The sequence below is a fragment of the Bos mutus genome, chromosome 10 (assembly GCF_027580195.1).
Source record: "Bos mutus isolate GX-2022 chromosome 10, NWIPB_WYAK_1.1, whole genome shotgun sequence".
Taxonomy (NCBI): Eukaryota; Metazoa; Chordata; class Mammalia; order Artiodactyla; family Bovidae; genus Bos; species Bos mutus.
Window position 1 is genome coordinate 37,972,172 of NC_091626.1, and position 18,860 is coordinate 37,991,031.

The following is an 18,860-nucleotide window of genomic DNA, read 5'->3' on the forward strand; positions in this document are numbered from 1 at the left end:
AACTAAAATGGACTGGAATGGGTGACCATAGCTCAGATGACCATTATATCTACTACTATGGGCAAGAATCCCTTAGAAGAAATGGAGTAGCCATCATACTCAACAAGAGTCCAAAATGCAGTACTTGGGTGCAATCTCAAAAATGACAGAATGATCTCTGTTCGTTTCCAAGGCAAACCATTCAACATCACAGTAATCCAAGTCTATGCCCTGACCAGTAATGCTGAAGAAGCTGAAATTGAACAGTTCTATGAAGACCTATGAGAACTTCCAGAACTAACACCCAAAAAAGATGTCTTCTTCATTATAGGGGACTGGAATGAAAAAGTAGGAAGTCAAGAGCTACCTGGAGTAACAGGCAAATTTGGCCTTGGAGTACAAAACGAAGCAGGTCAAAGGCTAACAGACTTTTGCCAAGAGAACACATTGGTCATGGCAAACACCCTCTTCCAACAACACAAGAGAAGACTCTACACATGGACATCACCAGATGATCAATACTGAAATCAGACTGATTATATTCTTTGTAGCCAAAGATGGAGAAGCTCTATACAGTCAGCAAAAACAAGACTGGGAACTGACTGTGGCTTAGACCATGACTCCTTATTGCCAAAATCAGACTGAAACTGAAGAAAGTAGGGAAAACCACTAGACCATTCAGGTATGACCTAAATCAAATCCCTTATGATTATACAGTGGAAGTGACTAATAGGGATTAGATCTGATAGACAGAGTGCCTAAAGAACTATGGACGGAAGTTTGTGACACTGTACAGGAGGCAGTGATCAAGACCATCCCCAAGGAAAAGAAGTGAAAAAAGGCAAAATGGTTGTCTGAGGAGGCCTTACAAATAGCTGTAAAAAGAAAAGAAACAAAAGGCAAAGGAGAAAATAAAGATATACCCATTTGAATGCAGAGTTCCAAAATATATCAAGAAGAGATAAGAAAGCCTTCCTCAGCAATCAATGCAAAGAAATAGAGGAAAACAACAGAATGGCAAAGACTAGAGATCTCTTCAAGAAAATTAGAGATACCAAGGGAATATTTCATGCAAAGATGGGCACAATAAAGGACAGAAATGGTATGGACCTAACAGAAGCAGAAGATATTAAGAAGAGGTGGCAAGAATACACAGAAGAACTGTACATAAAAGATCTTCATGACCCAGATAACCACAATGGTGTGATCACTCACCTAGAGCCAGACATCCTGGAATGCAATGTCAAGTGGGCCTTAGAAAACATTACTACGAACAAAGCTTGGAGGTGATAGAATTCCAGTTAAGCTATTACAAATACTAAAAGATGATCCTGTTAAAGAGCTGCACTCAATATGCCAGCAAATTTGGAAAACTTAGCAGTGGCCATAGGACTGGAAAAGGTTAGTTTTCATTTCAATCCCAAAGAAAGGCAATGCCAAAGAATGTTCAAATTACCACACAATTATACTCATCTCACATGCTAGCAGAGTAATGCTCAAAATTCTCCAAGCAAAGCTTCAACAGTACATGAACCATGAACTTCCAGATGTTCAGGCTAGATTTAGAAAAGGCAGAGGAACCAGGGCTCAAATTGCCAACATCCGCTGGATCATCAAAAAAGCGAGAAAGTTCCAGATAAACATCTACTTCTGTTGTATTGACTACACCAAAGCCTTTGACTGTGTGGATCACAACAAACTATGGAAAATTCTTCAAGAGATGGGAATAACAGATCACCTGACCTGCCTCTTGAGAAATCTGTATGCAGGTCAAGAAGCAACAGTTAGAACTGGACATGGACCAACAGACTGGTTCAATGTTGGGAAAGAAGTACATCAAGGCTGTATATTGTCACCATGCTTATTTAACTTATATGCAGAGTACATCAGGTGAAATGCTGGGCTGGATAAGGCACAAGCTGGAATCAAGATTGCGGGAGAAATATCAATAGCCTCAGATATGCAGATGACACTACCCTTAAACCAGAAATCGAAGAAGAACTAAAGAGTCTCTTGATGAAAGTGAAAGAGGAGATGAAAAAGTTGGCTTAAAACTCAACATTCAGAAAACTCAGATCATGGCATTCAGTCCCATCACTTTATGGCAAACAGATGGGGTAACAATGGAAGCAGTGAGAGACTTTATTTTTTGGGGCTCCAAATCACTGCAGATGGTGACTGCAGCCATGAAATTAAAAGATGCTTGCTCCTCAGAAGAAAAGCTACGACCAAAAGTACATTAAAAAGCAGAGACATTACTTTACCAACAAAGGTCCGTATAGTCAAAGCTATGGTTTTTCCAGTGGTTATGTATGAGTGTGAGAGTTGGACTATAAAGAAAGCTGAGCACCGAAGAATTGATGCTGTGGTGTTGGAGAAGACTCTTGAGAGTCCCTTGGACTGCAGGGAGATTAAACCAGTCCATCCTAAGGGAAATCAGTCCTGAATATTCATTGGAAGGACTGATGCTGAAGCTGAAGCTCTAATACTTTGGCCACCTGATGCCAAGAACTGACTCACTGGAAAAGACCTTGATGCTGGCAAAGATCAAAGGCAGGAGAAAGGGACAACAGAGGTTGAGATCATTGGATGGCATCACCAATGCGATGGACTTGAGTTTGAGTAGGCTCCGGGAGTTGGTGATGAACAGGGGGTGCAGTCCATGGGGTCCCAAAGAGTCGGACACAACTAAGCGATTGAACTGAAAGATTAACATATAACTACCACATTATCCATCCATTCCTCCCCTAGCTATTTGTCAAAGAGAAATGAAAGCATCTATGTCCATACAAAGACTTGCACACAAGTGTTCACAGCAGCTTTATTTGTAATAGTCTCAAACTGGAATAAACCCAAATGTCCATCGACAGGTGAACAGACAAACAGTGGTACATCCATACAATAGAGCACTGCTGCTGCTGCTAAGTCGCTTCAGTCGTGTCCGACTCTGTGCGACCCCATAGACAGCAGCCTAATAGGCTCCCCCGTCCCTGGGATTCTCCAGGGAAGAATACTGGAGTGGGTTGCCATTTCCTTCTCCAATGCATGAAAGTGAAAAGTGAAAGTGAAGTCGCTCAGTCGTGTCGGACTCTTAGCGACCCCATGGACTGCAGCCCACCAGACTCCTCCGTCCATGGGATTTTCCAGGCAAGAGTACTGGAGTGGGGTGCCATTGCCTTCTCGGACAATAGAGCACTACTCAGCAATAAAAAGGAATGAACTATGATACAAGCTATAACCCAGAAAAATCTCAAAATAATTATGCTGAGTTAAAGCAATCACACGCAAAAAAAGAATACATGCCATGTGATTCCTTTTATATAAATCTAGATAATGCAAACTAATCTATAGTTACAGAAAGTGAATCAGTGGTTGGTGGGAGAGATAAATTGGATGAGAAGAATGATGAGAGATGAGAAGGAGGGATAATGAAAGGGCCTGAGGAAACTTTTGGGAGTGATGGATGATGAGTATGTTTATTTCATTAACTATGATAATGGCTTACAGACATATACATATGTCAAAAATTATCAACTAAGTTTTAAAAGCAATAGTATTAGCAATGCTTAGCAAAGACTATGGATAAATGTGGGCTTCACCGGTGGCTCAGAAAGTAAAGAATCTGCCAGCAATGCAGCAGACCCAGGTTTATTCTTTGGGTCAGCAAAGATCCCTGGGAGAACGGACTGGCTACCCACTCCAGGATTCCTGCCTGAAGAATTCCATGGACAGAGGAGCCCAGCATGTAGTCCACGGGGTTGAAAAGAGTCAGACACACTGATAACTAACACACATACACACACACATGGATAAATGTAGATGAAAGTTGAGCACAACAACCTTCCTCACTTAGGTTGTTTGAAAACATAAAAAGTAAAGATTTCTATTCCTTAACAGTTTTCAAAAGAAAATCCCTATTATAATTTCTGTGTGGTATTTACATTATATAATATATATATTCTATGTAAAAATACATTTTTAAATGCCTATTTTTTGTCTATAAAGCTAAATAATAACTAAGAAGAGTTAGTGCCCCTGGGTCCTATTTCAGTAATTCTTTTAAAACTAACTAAATTCAGTTATTTTTTTAGCATAAAGAATTATAATCATGGTTAGGGAAAAATAACAAATATATTATAAGAGAGCTGGTTTCAACATTGAAGGTCCTGCCTGCAACATTATAAAGGCATTTACAATATCTCCACATGACAATGTACACTGAGATTTTCATTATCTAATTACATTAATTGCATGTTTCAACTACTGGAGCCACAGGGGTTAACAACAATTTTCTATTCATTACAATCTTCTATTATAATTTTCTATTTTTACAATTACAATAATGAAATATATAGATATGATAATAAGATGTATAAGAAACTTTAAATTCCTTTGTTGAATTTTATGACAATAACTCAAATATTTGAGGAAAAACCCTGATCAGTTGCAGCAAGTTCATCAGGATATCTTTTATGTCAGAATTCAAAGTGAAGTGAATCATTTCTTACCATTTCGAGGGCATCTTGCAAAGTACTGGATAAGCTATCATTTAGGTTTGCCAGATACAGTCCTTCATCTCCTAAAACTAGAAATTAAAATGCAAAAATTTAGAAACAAGAAACAAATTTAGTAAATAATCTCACGATAAAGTTGTAAAACATTACCCTTAAACTTACACAATAAAAATACTGACAAAGTTCATAAATCATAATTCACAAGCTAAAACCCGCCTGCCAATGCAGGAGACATAAGAGACATAGGTTTGATCCCTGGGTCAGGAAGATCCCCAGAAGAGGACATGACAACCCACTCCAGTATTCTTGCCTGGAGAATCCCATGGACAGAGGAGCCTGGAGGGCTAACAGTCCATAGGGTCACAAAGAGTCGGATGAGACTAAAGAGACTTAGCATGCATGCACGTTCAATCTCACCAGTTCTTTAAAAAGTATGTTTTATAACAAAGATGAGTGAGATGTTTGCTTCACTTACCAGCTTGTCAGAAATTTAAAAGAGCTATAAATATCAACTGGAACTATGAAACTGAAAAAGAAAAAATACTCCTATATACTATTGATACAATTAAAAACTGATTAAAAACTGATTTAACTTTCTGGAGTGCATGTTGGCAATGTATTGCTATTTTAAAGGTGCCTACTCTGACTCAGCAATTTCACTTCTAGGCACATATTTTAAGGAAGCTATCAGTTATATATTAGATATATGATACACGTTCAAGGATACTCAGCAGAGAGCTATGTCTGGTATAAAAACACTGAAAACAATCTGAAAACGCCCACCATTAGGGCACCACTAGATCAATTTAAACAATCTAAATGGCCAGTCACTGAAAAAAAGAGGTAGGACTATATGTATTAATACAGGAAAATGTCCACAATGTATTTAAGGTTAAAAAAATTCAGGTTTCATAACAGTATGTATAATATGACCCTATTTTTAAAGGTAACATACAGATGTATTTAGGTACCTATATATGCATATTTAAAAAAAGACTGGAAAGTATACCCCAAACTTTTAAGAGTGATACTTCTGGAAGGTAGAATTTATGAGGGAGATTTTAGAGTCTAAGGTTAAGGTTTAGAAAAGTTAACTTGCAGAGTCCATATTCTTTCTACTATACTATGTTAAATCTTACAAACTCAGTAAAAACATTTCACACAGAAAAGTATTACTTAGGAAGGATCATAATTTAACCAGTGAAATCAATTGATACAAGCTAACTTACTCTTAGGAGCCACTTTGAGACCACAGTTAAATAAGATCTCTCCTTCAGAAATGGGTCTATCTAAGGTTTCCGATTCAGTGGCAGTAACACTCAAGGTACTCTCCACAGTGGAGGAATCTGAACTTGGCATCTGTATGGGGGAAGGAGCCTTGATGCCAGCAGGAAGTGGCATAAGGGCAACTGGCTTTGGAGGGGCAAGCTGAGCAGGGAAGTTCTCGCTCTCAGGTTCTTCATCCTTGGCCACAGACATTACACTAAGAAGAAAGAGACATGGTTTGAATTTATCAGGTTAGTGAAGGCCTATATTCATTGTTATATAAGAAAATAGATACAGGGATTTCCCAGGCAATCTAGTGGTTAAGACACCATGTTTCCACTGCAGGGGGAAAAGGTTTGATCCCTGGTCAGAGAACTAAGATCCCTCAGGCCACACAGTATAACCAAATAATACGAAAAAAATAGATGAAAAAATACTGTCTCCTTTAGACATATTTCTATATTAACATAATCTGTACTACTATAATTAACCAACAAGATCTATTTTTCCAAAATCATCTTCATGTTTTAATCTCTTGATTAGAACTTTCAAGACCATCTTGAAAGTTCTACCATCCCTAAAATAAAGCTTACATGGGGATACATGGTAATATAATGCATGGTAATGCATGGTAATACATGGTAATACTTAACTTATCATAGTAAATGAAGATTCACATTGGGGAAAAATCATATTCTATTTTATTAACAGTATTATAGATATCTTTATTTTAATCTGTTTCCCTCCAAAATTAATCTGATTCTCCCTCAAATTTAACCTATTTCCCAAAAAATTCTGTTTGAAAAAAGAGAACTGAAGGAATAAATTTGGTAAAAACTTGAAATTTATGAAACTTCTTCCTACTATAGATTAGCTCATGAATTATAAACCTTATTTATCATTTCTGATGTTTTCAACAGGTCATCTAAGTCAACTTAAGGTAAAAGGTATAGTTGCTAAAGGTGAATATATTATCATTTACATGGCTCTTGGGTGAAGCTCTTCTTGAAGAGAGTTGGGATTCTCTTCTTCCAGTGGCAGGTCTCCATCACTCCATGGCTTGGGAAGCTCTGGGCCTGACATCTTCAATTTATCAATTGAAGTCTCTGACAAAGTTGGGGTAAGAGCTGCTGCAGGGGGAGGTGTAGTCACTGGGGTGACTGCTGGGGTATTAACAAGTGTGATGGCAGGCATATCATTTCCTAAAGGTTGTTTTAAAAAGAAAGAGTCAATATCAAGTCTACAGGAAGGCAAGATATGTTGTTTCAGATAGCCCTTAACATTTTGGCATACAAATGATGGCAACAATAATTAATAATAATAATTAAGGCCCTTAATGGGAAAATTCCCAAATTAGTTTAGTAAAGTACAAAAAAATAACCTTGAAAAGACTTCAGTTTCAACATAACTGTGAACTTAAAACAACCTAAATGTCTACCAGATCATATACTTTAAAAAGTGGCAACCAAATCCTTAGTTTCCCTTCCAGCAAAAGTGATTTTCTAAAACTTAATCAGCAATAGCTATGTGTATACTAATCTACAAAGACTCTAATACAACAAACCATGATAGTTGCAAAAATTAAAACTGAGTTATAGAAATAAAGTTTCTACCTTCTTCAGCCAATATTTCTTTCATGGGAAAAGCAACATCGTGATCTGAAACACTGGGAGAAGAATCTGGAGTTTTTACCAACACGTGCTCCTTAGGAGGTGACGAAGGCGAACGAGGAGGAGTTGGCTGTGGGGTAGCCAAAGGGGTACACACTCTTGCCTAAAATAAAACAAGATAAGTAGTGCTTATAATTCCCAAATAAGGGTAATTTGAAAAATAAAATGATCTTATTCAGAGTTGCATAAAATTTAAATGGATGGAGGGTGAAAAATGGAGTCCTCTAATTTCTAGCTATTTGTTTCAGGACTAGTCTGAGGAAGCCTCAGACAATTCAAACAGCTCTACCTCAGAATTAGGCTCCCAAGAAATCTAAGGCCCCCTTATCTAATACAGAGAGGAAAACAGCTGAAGATCAAACCCACACACAAGCTAGGTAAACCAAATAACAGAAAGAAAGCATTTTAACTAATAAATACAATATCAAAAATCAACCTTTTAGTACAAAAGAACAGAGCTTATGAAAAGCAATGGAAGGATAAGAAGAAGTAGGGGGAAATGAAATGAAGACAATGTAGAAATGAAAAGTATTAGAGAAGGAAAAAGCAAAAATTTTTACATCAATTTGTTAATTAGGTAATTCAAATAATTCAAAATCCAAAAAGATGATAGTGAAAATTAAGTCTCCTTTCCTATCCATGTCCTATCTAACTAGTTCCCATCCACAGAATTACCAGATACAATCTTGTCATTTTTTATACCTAGAATTTTTAAAATTTTTATATAATTTTTATAGGTCACACTAGATTTACAGTTACAAAATATTGGCTATAGTCCCACTTTAAAAAATTTAATTAAAATGTAGGTGATTTACAATGTTGTGTTAGTTTCAGGTATACAGAAAAGTGATTCAGATTTTTTTGCCTTCTAAAAAACCTTTTTCAGATTCTTTTCCATTATAGGTTATTGCAAGATACTCAATATAGCTCTTCATGCTATACAAGAGGTCCTTGTTTATCTATTTTATATACAGTAGCTTATATCTGCTAATCTGAAACTCCTAATTTGCCCTTCTCTACCTTTCCTCTTTGGTAACCATAAGTTTGTTTTCTATATTTGTAAGTCCTCTGTTTATAAGTTCATTTGCATCATCTTTTTAGATTCCACATAGAAATCACATCACAGGATATTTGTCTTTCTCTTTCTGACCTCACTCAGTATGATAATCTCCAGGTCCATCCATGCTGCTGGAAATGGCAACTTTGTTCTTTTTTATGCCTGAATGCCTAAACAGTATTCCATTGTACATATAAAACACATGTTTATCCATTCATCTGTTGACAGACACTTAGGTTATTCCCATAGCTTGGCAATTATAAATAATACTGCTGTGAATACTGGGGTGCATGTATCTTTTCAAATTAGTGTTTTTGGTTTTTTTGAACATATACCCAAAAGTGAAACTGCTGGGTCATATGGTAGTTCTAATTTTAGCTTTTTGAGACTTGAGTCATTTCATGTTGTTGTTGTTTAGTTGCTCACTCGTGTCTGACTCTGACCTCATGAACTGGGCTCCTCCAGGGTCCTCTGTCCATGGTATTTTCTGGGCAAGACTACTGGAGTGGCTTGCCGTTTTCTTCTCCAGGGGATCTTTCCAACCCAGGGATCAAACCTGTGTCTCCATGTCTCCTGTACTGCAGGCAGATGCTTTACCATTGAGCCACCAAGGAAGCCCAAGTTATTTCACATATGTACATATGGAATATCTTTCCTTTTCTCCTTTGCTTTTTGTTTCTCTTCTTTTCACAGCTATTTGTAAGGGCTTCCCCAGACAGCCATTTTGCTTTTTTGCATTTCTTTTCCATGGGGATGGTCTTGATCCGTGTCTCCTGTACAACATCATGAACCTCCCTCCAGTTCATGAAGCACTCTGTCTATAAGATCTAGTCCCTTAAATCTATTATTCACTTCCACTGTATAATCATAAGGGATTTGATTTAGGTCATATCTGAATGGTCTAGTGGTTTTCCCTACTTTCTTCAATTTAAGTCTGATTTTGGCAATAAGGAGTTCATGATCTGAGTCACAGTCAGCTCTCGGTCTTGTTTTTGCTGACTGTATAGAGCTTCTAAATCTTTGGCTGCAAAGAATATAATCAATCTGATTTCGGTGTTGACCATCTGGTGATGTCCATGTGTAGAGTCTTCTCTTGTGTTGTCAGAAGAGGGTTTTTGCTATGACCAGTGCATTCTCTTGGCAAAATACTATTAGCCTTTGCCCTGCTTCATTCCATATTCCAAGGCCACATTTGCCTGTTACTCCAGGTGTTTCTTGACTTTCTACTTTTGCATTCCAGTCCTCTATAATGAAAAGGACATCTTTTTGGGGTGTTAGTTCTAAAAGGTCTTGTAGGTCTTCATAGAACCATTCAACTTCAGCTTCTTCAGCGTTACTGGTTGGGGCATAGGCTTGGATTACTGTGATATTGAATGGTTTGCCTTTGAAACGAACAGAGATCATACTGCTGTTTTTGAGATTGCATCACAGTACTGCATTTCGGACTCTCTTGTTGACCATGATGGCTACTCCATTTCTTCTAAAGGATTCCTGCCCACAGTAGTAGATATAATGATCATCTGAGTTAAATTCACCCATTCCAGTCCATTTTAGTTCGCTGATTCCTAGAATGTCGATGTTCACTCTTGCCATCTCCTGTTTGACCACTTCCAATTTGCCTAGATTCATGGACCTCACAGTCCAGATTCCTACGCAGTATTGCTCTTAACAGCATTGGACCTTGCTTCTATCACCAATCACATCCACAACTGGGTATTTTTTTTGGATAGCAAGGAGAGATAAGAAAGCCTTCCTCAGAGATCAATGCAAAGAAATAGAGGAAAACAATAGAATGGCAAAGACTAGTGATCTCTTCAAGAAAATAACAGATACCAAGGGAACATTTCATGCAAAGATGGGCTCGATAAAGGACAGAAATGGTATGGACCTAACAGAAGCAGAAGATATTAAGAAGAGGTGGCAAGAATACACAGGAGAACTGTACAAAAAAGATCTTCACAACCAAGATAATCACGATGGTGTGATCACTCACCTAGAGCCAGACAATCTGGAATGTGAAGTCAAGTGGGCCTTAGAAAGCATCACTACCAACAAAGCTAGTGGAGGTGATGGAATACCAGTTGAGCTATTTCAAATCCTGAAAGATGATGCTGTAAAAGTGCTGCACTCAATACACCAGCAAATTTGGAAAACTCAGCCGTGGCCACAGGACTGGAAAAGGTCAGTTTTCATTCCAATCCCAAAGAAAGGCAATGCCAAAGAATGTTCAAACTACCACACAATTGCACTCAGCTCACATGCTAGTAAAGTAATGCTCAAAATTCTCCAAGCCAGGCTTCAGCAATATGTGAACCGTGAACTTCCTGATGTTCAAGCTGGTTTTAGAAAAGGCAGAGGAACCAGAGATCAAATTGCCAACAACCGATGGATCATCAGAAAAACAAGAGAGTTCCAGATAAACATCTATTTCTGTTTTATTGACTATGCCAAAGCCTTTGACTGTGTGGATCACAATAAACTGTGGAAAATTTTGAAAGAGATGGGAGTACCAGACCACCTGACCTGCCTCTTGAGAAAAACCTATATGCACATCAGGAAGCAACAGTTAGAACTGGACATGGAACAACAGACTGGTTCCAAATAGGAAAAGGAGTACGTCAAGGCTGTATATTGTCACCGTGCTTATTTAACTTATATGCAGAGTACAGCATGAGAGACGCTGGGCTGGAAGAAGCACAAGCTGGAATCAAGATTGCCTGGGAGAAATATCAATAACCTCAGATATGCAGATGACACCACCTTTATGGCAGAAAGTGAAGAGGAACCAAAAAGCCTCTTGATGAAAGTGAAAGAGGAGAGTGAAAAAGTTGGCTTAAAGCTCAACATTCAGAAAACGAAGATCATGGCATTCGGTCCCATCACTTCATGGGAAATAGATGGGGTAAGAGTGGAAACAGTGTCAGACTTTATTTTTGGGGGCTCCAAAATCACTGCAGATGGTGACTGCAGCCATGAAATTAAAAGATGCTTACTCCTTGTAAGCAAAGTTGTAAGGAAACTTTCCTTATAAGGAAAGTTATGACCAACCTAGATAACATATTCAAAAGCAGAGACATTACTTTGCCAACAAAGGTCCGTCTAGTCTAGGCTATGGTTTTTCCTGTGGTCATGTATGGATGTGAGAGTTGGACTGTGAAGAAAGCTGAGCACCGAAGAATTGATGCTTTTGAACTGTGGTGTTGGAGAAGATTCTTGAGAGTCCCTTGGACTGCAAGGAGATCCAACCAATCCATCCTAACGGAAATCAGTCCTGGGTGTTCATTGGAAGGACTGATGCTAAGGCTGAAACTCCAATACTTTGGCCACCTCATGAGAAGAGTTGACTCACTGGAAAGACCCTGATGCTGGGAGGGATTGGGGGCAGGAGGAGGAAGGGATGACAGAGGATGAGATGGCTGGATGGCATCACCGACTCGATGCACAATAGTTTGAGTGAACTCCGGGAGTTGGTGATGGACAGGGAGGCCTGGCGTGCTGTGATTCATGGGGTTGCAAAGAGTTGGACACAACTGAGTAGCTGAACTGAACTATGTCACGAGATTTAAAAACCAGAATACAGAAAGCCTTGTATGTTTTTCAGAGTCGGGTGGAGAATTCTGGGGAAGCATATGAGTCGGACACAACTGAGCGACTGAACTGACTGACTGACTGACTGACATACGGAATAAATTCTCAGAGGTGGGACTGTTTGATTAATGGGCTAACAGAATTCTTAATTTGAATACATATTGCCAAATTTCCTTTTAACGAGTGTCATTTTACACTAACACCAGAAGGTATGAGAATTTATGCTTCCCAAAGGTTTGCTGAACAATGGCATTAATCAGACTTCGAGTTTTTCCAATATGATATGTAAAAATGAAATTTCAATGATTTATGATTTTTTTTTTTTTTTTTTACTATCAGTGAGACTAACCACCCTTTTGCTTTGTATTTCGTTTTGTTTTGTGAACTGTCTAGACATGTCTTTTCTGTATTTTTCTATTTGTCTTTTCCCTTTCTAAAACATACTTTTATAGCGGGGTGATTGGTCTTCATTGTGTATTTTGAGTTGCAAATTGATATATAATTTAAAAATCATGAATCATATTAATAATTCTATCACATTGGGAATTCCCTGGCTATCCAGTGGTTAGAACTTGGTGCTTTTACCGCTGGGGCCCGGATTTGATTTCTGATTGAGGAACTAAGACCCCATAAGTCACATGATGCAGAAAAAAGAAAAAAAATCCATAGCATTGCTTAACATTTTGCATATTCTTAGCTTTGTTTTTTAAGTGAAAGAAATACACCATATGTTTTATTCTTCTTAACTGCATAAGCCAATAGCATAAGAGTGCTGTTTTCAAATATAACGCTACTGACTCATCATCATGAGAAACTTAAAGATATTCTACTAGTCTTGGTAATGGGTAATAATGATAATAATGATAAACAATTAGTTATTGAGTATTTAACTAGGTTAGTTCTTTCATACATCATTTCATTGAATCTTCCACAAAATCTTGTATTATGGCTCAATAAGATACCGTATCATAAAGATGTCAATTCTTCCCAAATTAAACCAACCAAAGCTGAATTAATTCTCACACAAATCCCAGCAAAATATTTTATAGTATTTGAAAACTAATTTAAAATATTTATAAAAGATTAAAAGGCAAAAGAAGTCATGACAATTTTTAAGATAAGGAACAATATGCCAATGGGAGAAGAGAACTTGGCCACTTTAATATTCTTAAAGCAGATTTTGGTAAAGCTGTCATTATTTAAACTCTAAAATTTTATCTCTAGTATAAAGTAGATATCAAAACTAAAGTAACAGAACTGAGGGTTCAAATTCAGATCTTCCCAGCTCCAAAGTTCATGCTCTTAACAATTACATATATTTCTGATTTATACTGATTTTTCTATGTTTTTTCATTAAATTACCCTCATAAAAATATATGCAATATATGGACAGAAGACAAAATTAATTAGTATAGGCAGAATCATAACCCTGGCAACATCTGTACTACATACATTACTGATGAGTTAATAAATAAAGCATGGAACAAAACTATGTATCAAATCTCTGGCAAACTAATAACACTATACCAATTACCTGACATGGATTTCCATAAAACTCCAATATGTAACTTTATGTTTATACTTTAAATGAGTCAGTTTAAATGTTTCACCAATATAAAATGATGTCTATATTATCTACAGGATCAGAATTGACTATGAAGTTTTAAAGAGTTGGTAATACAGAGTACATTCTGGTTTTGCATAATTTCTTTTTTTTGGTTTAAAAAAAAATTTTATACAATTCTTAAAGGTTGCAGTCCATTTACAGTTACTACAAAATACTGGCTATATTCCCTGTATTGTACAATACATCCTCTTATTAATTTTTTAAATTTTTAATTAAAGGATTATTTTACAATATTGTGATGGTTTCTGCCATACACTAATATGAGTTGGCCATAGGTATACATATGTCCCCTCCCTCTTGAACCTCTCTCCCCTCTCCTTCCCTGTCCCACCCCTGTAGGTTGTCACAAAGCACCAGCTTTGAGTGCCTTGGTCATACAGCAAATTCCCACTGGCTACCCATTTTACATATGGTAATGAACAATGCATTCTTGAGCCTATCTTAAACCCAATAGTTTGCACCTCCCACTTTCCTACCTGGATACTTCCTCTCCTCCCTGCCCACCAGGAGTGGTTTTGTATAATTCCATCTTACTATAATAGATTAGAAACTCTATTTAACATAGAAAGTTTGATTAAACAACAACAGAAATGCTTAAAATATATTTTCTTTTAAAGATTAAAAATATCAGTTTATGTAAGAACCAAAAGCAATGCATGTGATTGTTAGCTATATCTTGAACTTAAAAAGAAAAAAGCTATAAGGATACTTTTGGAACAACTGAAGGAATTCAAATATGGACTCTATATTATATAGTATTAACACATTCGTGTTAAACTGGGGGGGCATAATAATGGTATTTTGGATATGTAATAAAGAATCTTATTCTTAGGACATACTGCTGATGCTTTTAGAAGTAAAGTATCATGATATCTACAACTGTCAAATGACTTTTAAAGAATATATAGGGACATCCTTGGTGGTCCAGTGGTTAAGAATTCACCTTCCAAGGGGATGAACGTTCAATACTTGGTTGAGGACCTAAGATCCCACATGCTGTGGGGAAATAAGCCTGTGCACCACAACTCGAGAGCCAGCACATTGCAACTGCTGAGTCCATGGGCTCTAGAGCCCATGCTCCACAACAAGAGAAGTGCATGTGTTGCAGTGAAGACCCAATGCAGCCAAAAAAACAGAATATATGATGCACAACATACAAAGACAAAGAAAAGGTGTCAGAATGTTGTCAATTGGTAAATGTAGATAAAGCATACACAGGTGTTCACTGTATTATACTTTCTAAGATTTTAGAGTTTTTAAAATAAAATACAAGGGTAATTTTTATTGTAATCATAGCTACAATAAATCAATCTCCACCACAAACTATGATCTTTTGACCCAATTTAAAATCTGTCCGTTTTACTGTTCTTTAACAAAGGTATTAAAAATTGCCCAGGACTTCAAGTCATGAAAAAGAGTCATACCTACCGGCAAGTGTGTTTCACTTGTTGAAACATCCCCAGAAACACCTGTAACAACAGGATCTGGCTTCTTTGCTTCTCTGTCACCTAGCATGACAGCAATGGTCTCAGCAAGAGCTTCATTTACAATATGCCTGATCATGTCTGAATTCACAGGAACCCCAGCATCGACAAAAAGCTGGAGTGCACCACTGCTTGTTCCTTCCACTAAAAAATGACAGAACTTTAGAATAAGTGTGAAAAAAACATGCTTGCATTCTAAGTCTTAATTCTTATAATTTTAGAGATGTGAACATATGTGTATGAGATGGTGTAACGAGGAATTAAATGAAAATACAAAATCTACTTATTATGCAAGACAATAAGATGGAAACACATAATGAACATTGTCTCTAGAGAAACTAAACAGGGGAAGAAAACATTGAATGAAAACTTACTTATATGGCCTCTTCCCTACCACTACAAAATTTAGTGATTAAAAAGGATTTGCAGCCACTTTAAAGGTTTTCATCTGAAAAAAAATCTATATTTCCAAGAGAAGGGGATCAGGAAAACCCTGTGATGGATCCTGACAAAACACAAGGGCGATAGGGAGATATTTAGAAAAATGGCAGCTTCTTCATAAAAATGAAGACAAACCTTACTTCTTTCTCTAGTTTCAGATATATCCATTACTAACACTACAGATAATCCTCCTCAAACTTTTAACATAGTTTAGGGGCTTGATGTCAGCAGCTCCATAGGTATATTAATTTTCCAAATGGGTTGTAATTTTCACTTGTATGAATATAGGATGTCAGTAAAACGTCCTAAAGAGACTTTATTAGGCTTAAAGTGACTATATCGCTAAAGCTCTGTGTGGAAAACATGTAAACAGTGATCAATACAACTTGATGGAAATATGACCTCTCAAAGAGTACTACTCCTTAATTAGTACAACTATGGCAGCATTCGCTGGATCATGGAAAAAGCAAGAGAGTTCCAGAAAACATCTATTTCTGCTTTATTGACTATGCCAAAGCCTTTGACTGTGTGGATCACAATAAACTGTGGAAAATTCTGAAAGAGATGGGAATACCAAACCACCTGACCTGCATCCTGAGAAATGTGTATGCAAGTCAGGAAGCAACAGTTAGAACTGGACATGGAACAACAGACTGGTTCCAAATAGGAAAAGGAGTACGTCAAGGCTGTATATTGTCACTCTGCTTATTTAACTTATATGCAGAGTACATCATGAGAAACGCTGGGCTGGAGGAAGCACAAGCTGGAATCAAGATTGCCAGGAGAAATATCAATAACCTCAGATATGCAGATGACACCATTCTTATGGCAGAAAGTGAAGAGGAACTCAAAAGCCTCTTGATGAAAGTGAAAGAGGAGAGTGAAAAAGTTGGCCTAAAGCTCAACATTCAGAAGACGAAGATTATGGCATCCGGTCCCATCATTTCATGGGAAATAGATGGGGAAACAGTGGAAACACTATCAGACTTTATTTTTGGGGGCTCCAAAATCACTGCAGATGGTGACTGCAGCCATGAAATTAAAAGACACTTACTCCTTGGAAGGAAAGTTATGACCAACCTAGATAGCATATTCAAAAGCAGAGACATTACTTTGCCAACAAAGGTTCATCTAGTCAAGGCTATGGTTTTTCCTGTGGTCATGTATGGATGTGAGAGTTGGACTGTGAAGAAGGCTGAGCGCCGAAGAATTGATGCTTTTGAACTGTGGTGTTGGAGAAGATTCTTGAGAGTCCCTTGGACTGCAAGCAGATCCAACCAGTCCATTCTGAAGGAGATCAGCCCTGGGATTTCTTTGGAAGGAATGATGCTAAAGCTGAAACTCCAGTACTTTGGCTACCTCATGCAAAGAGTTGACTCATTGGAAAAGACTCTGATACTGGGAGGGATTGGTGGCATGAGGAAAAGGGGACGAGAGAGGATGAGATGGCTGGATGGCATCACTGACTCGATGGACATGAGTCTGGGTGAACTCCGGGAGTTGGTGATGGACAGGGAGGCCTGGTGTGCTGCGATTCATGGGGTCGCAAAGAGTCGGACACGACTGAGCAACTGAACTGAACTGAACTGATGGCAGCATTACTCAGAATTCCCTAAAAGGTAGGTACAGATATCTTGGGATCACTTGTTGAGAGGTAAGTAATAACAATTTACTCTGGAGCTACCACAGCAAAGACCACCATAATCCCAAACCCAAATTCAAAAATATATGTCAATATGTCTCTCTTTTTAGTTCCCATAATTCCATGTTTCAACATGATAAAAAATCAGAATACCTCTGTTATAAAACCTAAAAGCCCTACTCAAGCATAGGAAAACAAAGGAGAACATACATGCTTTTAAAGAAAACAGAACAGAATCTAAACACCCTCTATATTAGACCATCTGTCCTTACGGCAACAAAGCCTGAATTAGTTCACTGAAACCACCACCTGACCCATGTAATGGACTGCGAAGAGGACTGTTACTAGCCCTGCTTTGTGCTAGCAGGAGAGACTGCTGGAGAATGCAAACACTCCAAAATATGCCATCAGGACATTCTGACCTAGCAATGAGGAAAAAGTATCTGGCAGTTTGGATAATATTCCTTATAAACTGGATGAATCTTTGGAGATACTTGTTTGCTTTCCTGGACTGGTCTCCTTGTCTTGGGATTGCTGAATACCATCTCCACAACTAGAATCTTGACCAAAAGCTATGGGAGTCCAACTGCCTGTTTCTCCAAGGCATATTTCATGGTGCTTTGCCTTCTCTTTAGCTTCTAGTTCTTTTTTATTTCAGTTTCATTTTGACTGACATTTTCCATCTGTTGCTTTTTCAACAGATTTTGAAATATTCTTGGAGCAATTATTTGGATGAATTGGTTTTTGTTTTCTTTCGGATTTGTATTCCTAGATGTCTTCTTTCAAAAAAGTTTCTTCTAGGTTCAATGCACGATACTCGATGCTTGGGGCTAGTGCACTGGGACGACCCAGAGGGATGGTATGGGGAGGGAGGAGGGAGGAGGGTTCAGGATGGGGAGCACATGTATACCTGTGATGGATTCATTTTGATATTTGGCAAAACTAATACAATTATGTAAAGTTTAAAAATAAAATAAAATAAAAAAGTTTCTTCTAACACGACAAAATGACTTTATCACTAGGTGTCAGTCAAGAGTTAGGCTCTAAGGGAACTGATTACTGGCTAGATCTGTCTCTTTCCTTTTGACTCCCCCTCTTCTCCTCTTGGTCACCTCTATCTCCTTCCTCCCTCTTCCCTTCTCTATGTTACTCTGTGAACTTCTCTGACTGTTCCAGACCGTGGAGAGCACATAGGGAATTGATTACTAGCTACATTCCTCTCTCCCCTTTTGATTCCCCCTCTTCTCCTTCTGGTCACCTCTATCTCCCTCCTCCCTCTTCTCTTCTCCATGTAACTCTGTGAACCTCTCTGGGTGTCCCTCACTGTGGAGAATCTTTTTACCACTAACCTAGATGGTTTATCATCCATGTTGTATGGTTGGAGAAGCCTTGAGGCTACTATAAGAATAAGACTGAAAGCCAGAGGCAAGAGGCTTAAATCCAAAACTTGAGAACACCAGAAAACTCCTGACTCTAGGGAACATTAATTGACAAGAGCTCATCCAAAAGCCTCCATACCTACACTGAAACCAACCTCCACCCAAGAGCCAACAAGTTTCAGAGCAAGACATACCAAGCTAATTCTCCAACAA

The 18,860-nt window shown here is 37.9% G+C and overlaps 1 protein-coding gene across 11 annotated transcripts in view; it reads right to left on the reverse strand.

Annotated features, from left to right (window-relative positions):
- The window catches only part of KIAA0586 (KIAA0586 ortholog), a 136,606-nt gene that overhangs the window by 64,610 nt on the left and 53,136 nt on the right, over positions 1 to 18,860 (reverse strand). For 10 of the 11 annotated variants that reach the window (XR_011465639.1, XR_011465636.1, XR_011465633.1 and 7 more), the window contains 5 exons: positions 15,130 to 15,329; positions 7,373 to 7,532; positions 6,742 to 6,961; positions 5,723 to 5,976; positions 4,488 to 4,564 (listed from right to left, as the gene is read on the reverse strand). Coding sequence is in view for 3 of the 11 variants with exons in the window: in XM_070377768.1 (XP_070233869.1) it covers positions 4,488 to 4,564; positions 5,723 to 5,976; positions 6,742 to 6,961; positions 7,373 to 7,532; positions 15,130 to 15,329 (911 nt within the window). In the remaining 8 variants the exon portion in view is untranslated. The remainder of the gene's footprint in view (positions 1 to 4,487; positions 4,565 to 5,722; positions 5,977 to 6,741; positions 6,962 to 7,372; positions 7,533 to 15,129; positions 15,330 to 18,860) is intronic. The other variant, XR_011465637.1, reaches the window with a different exon arrangement.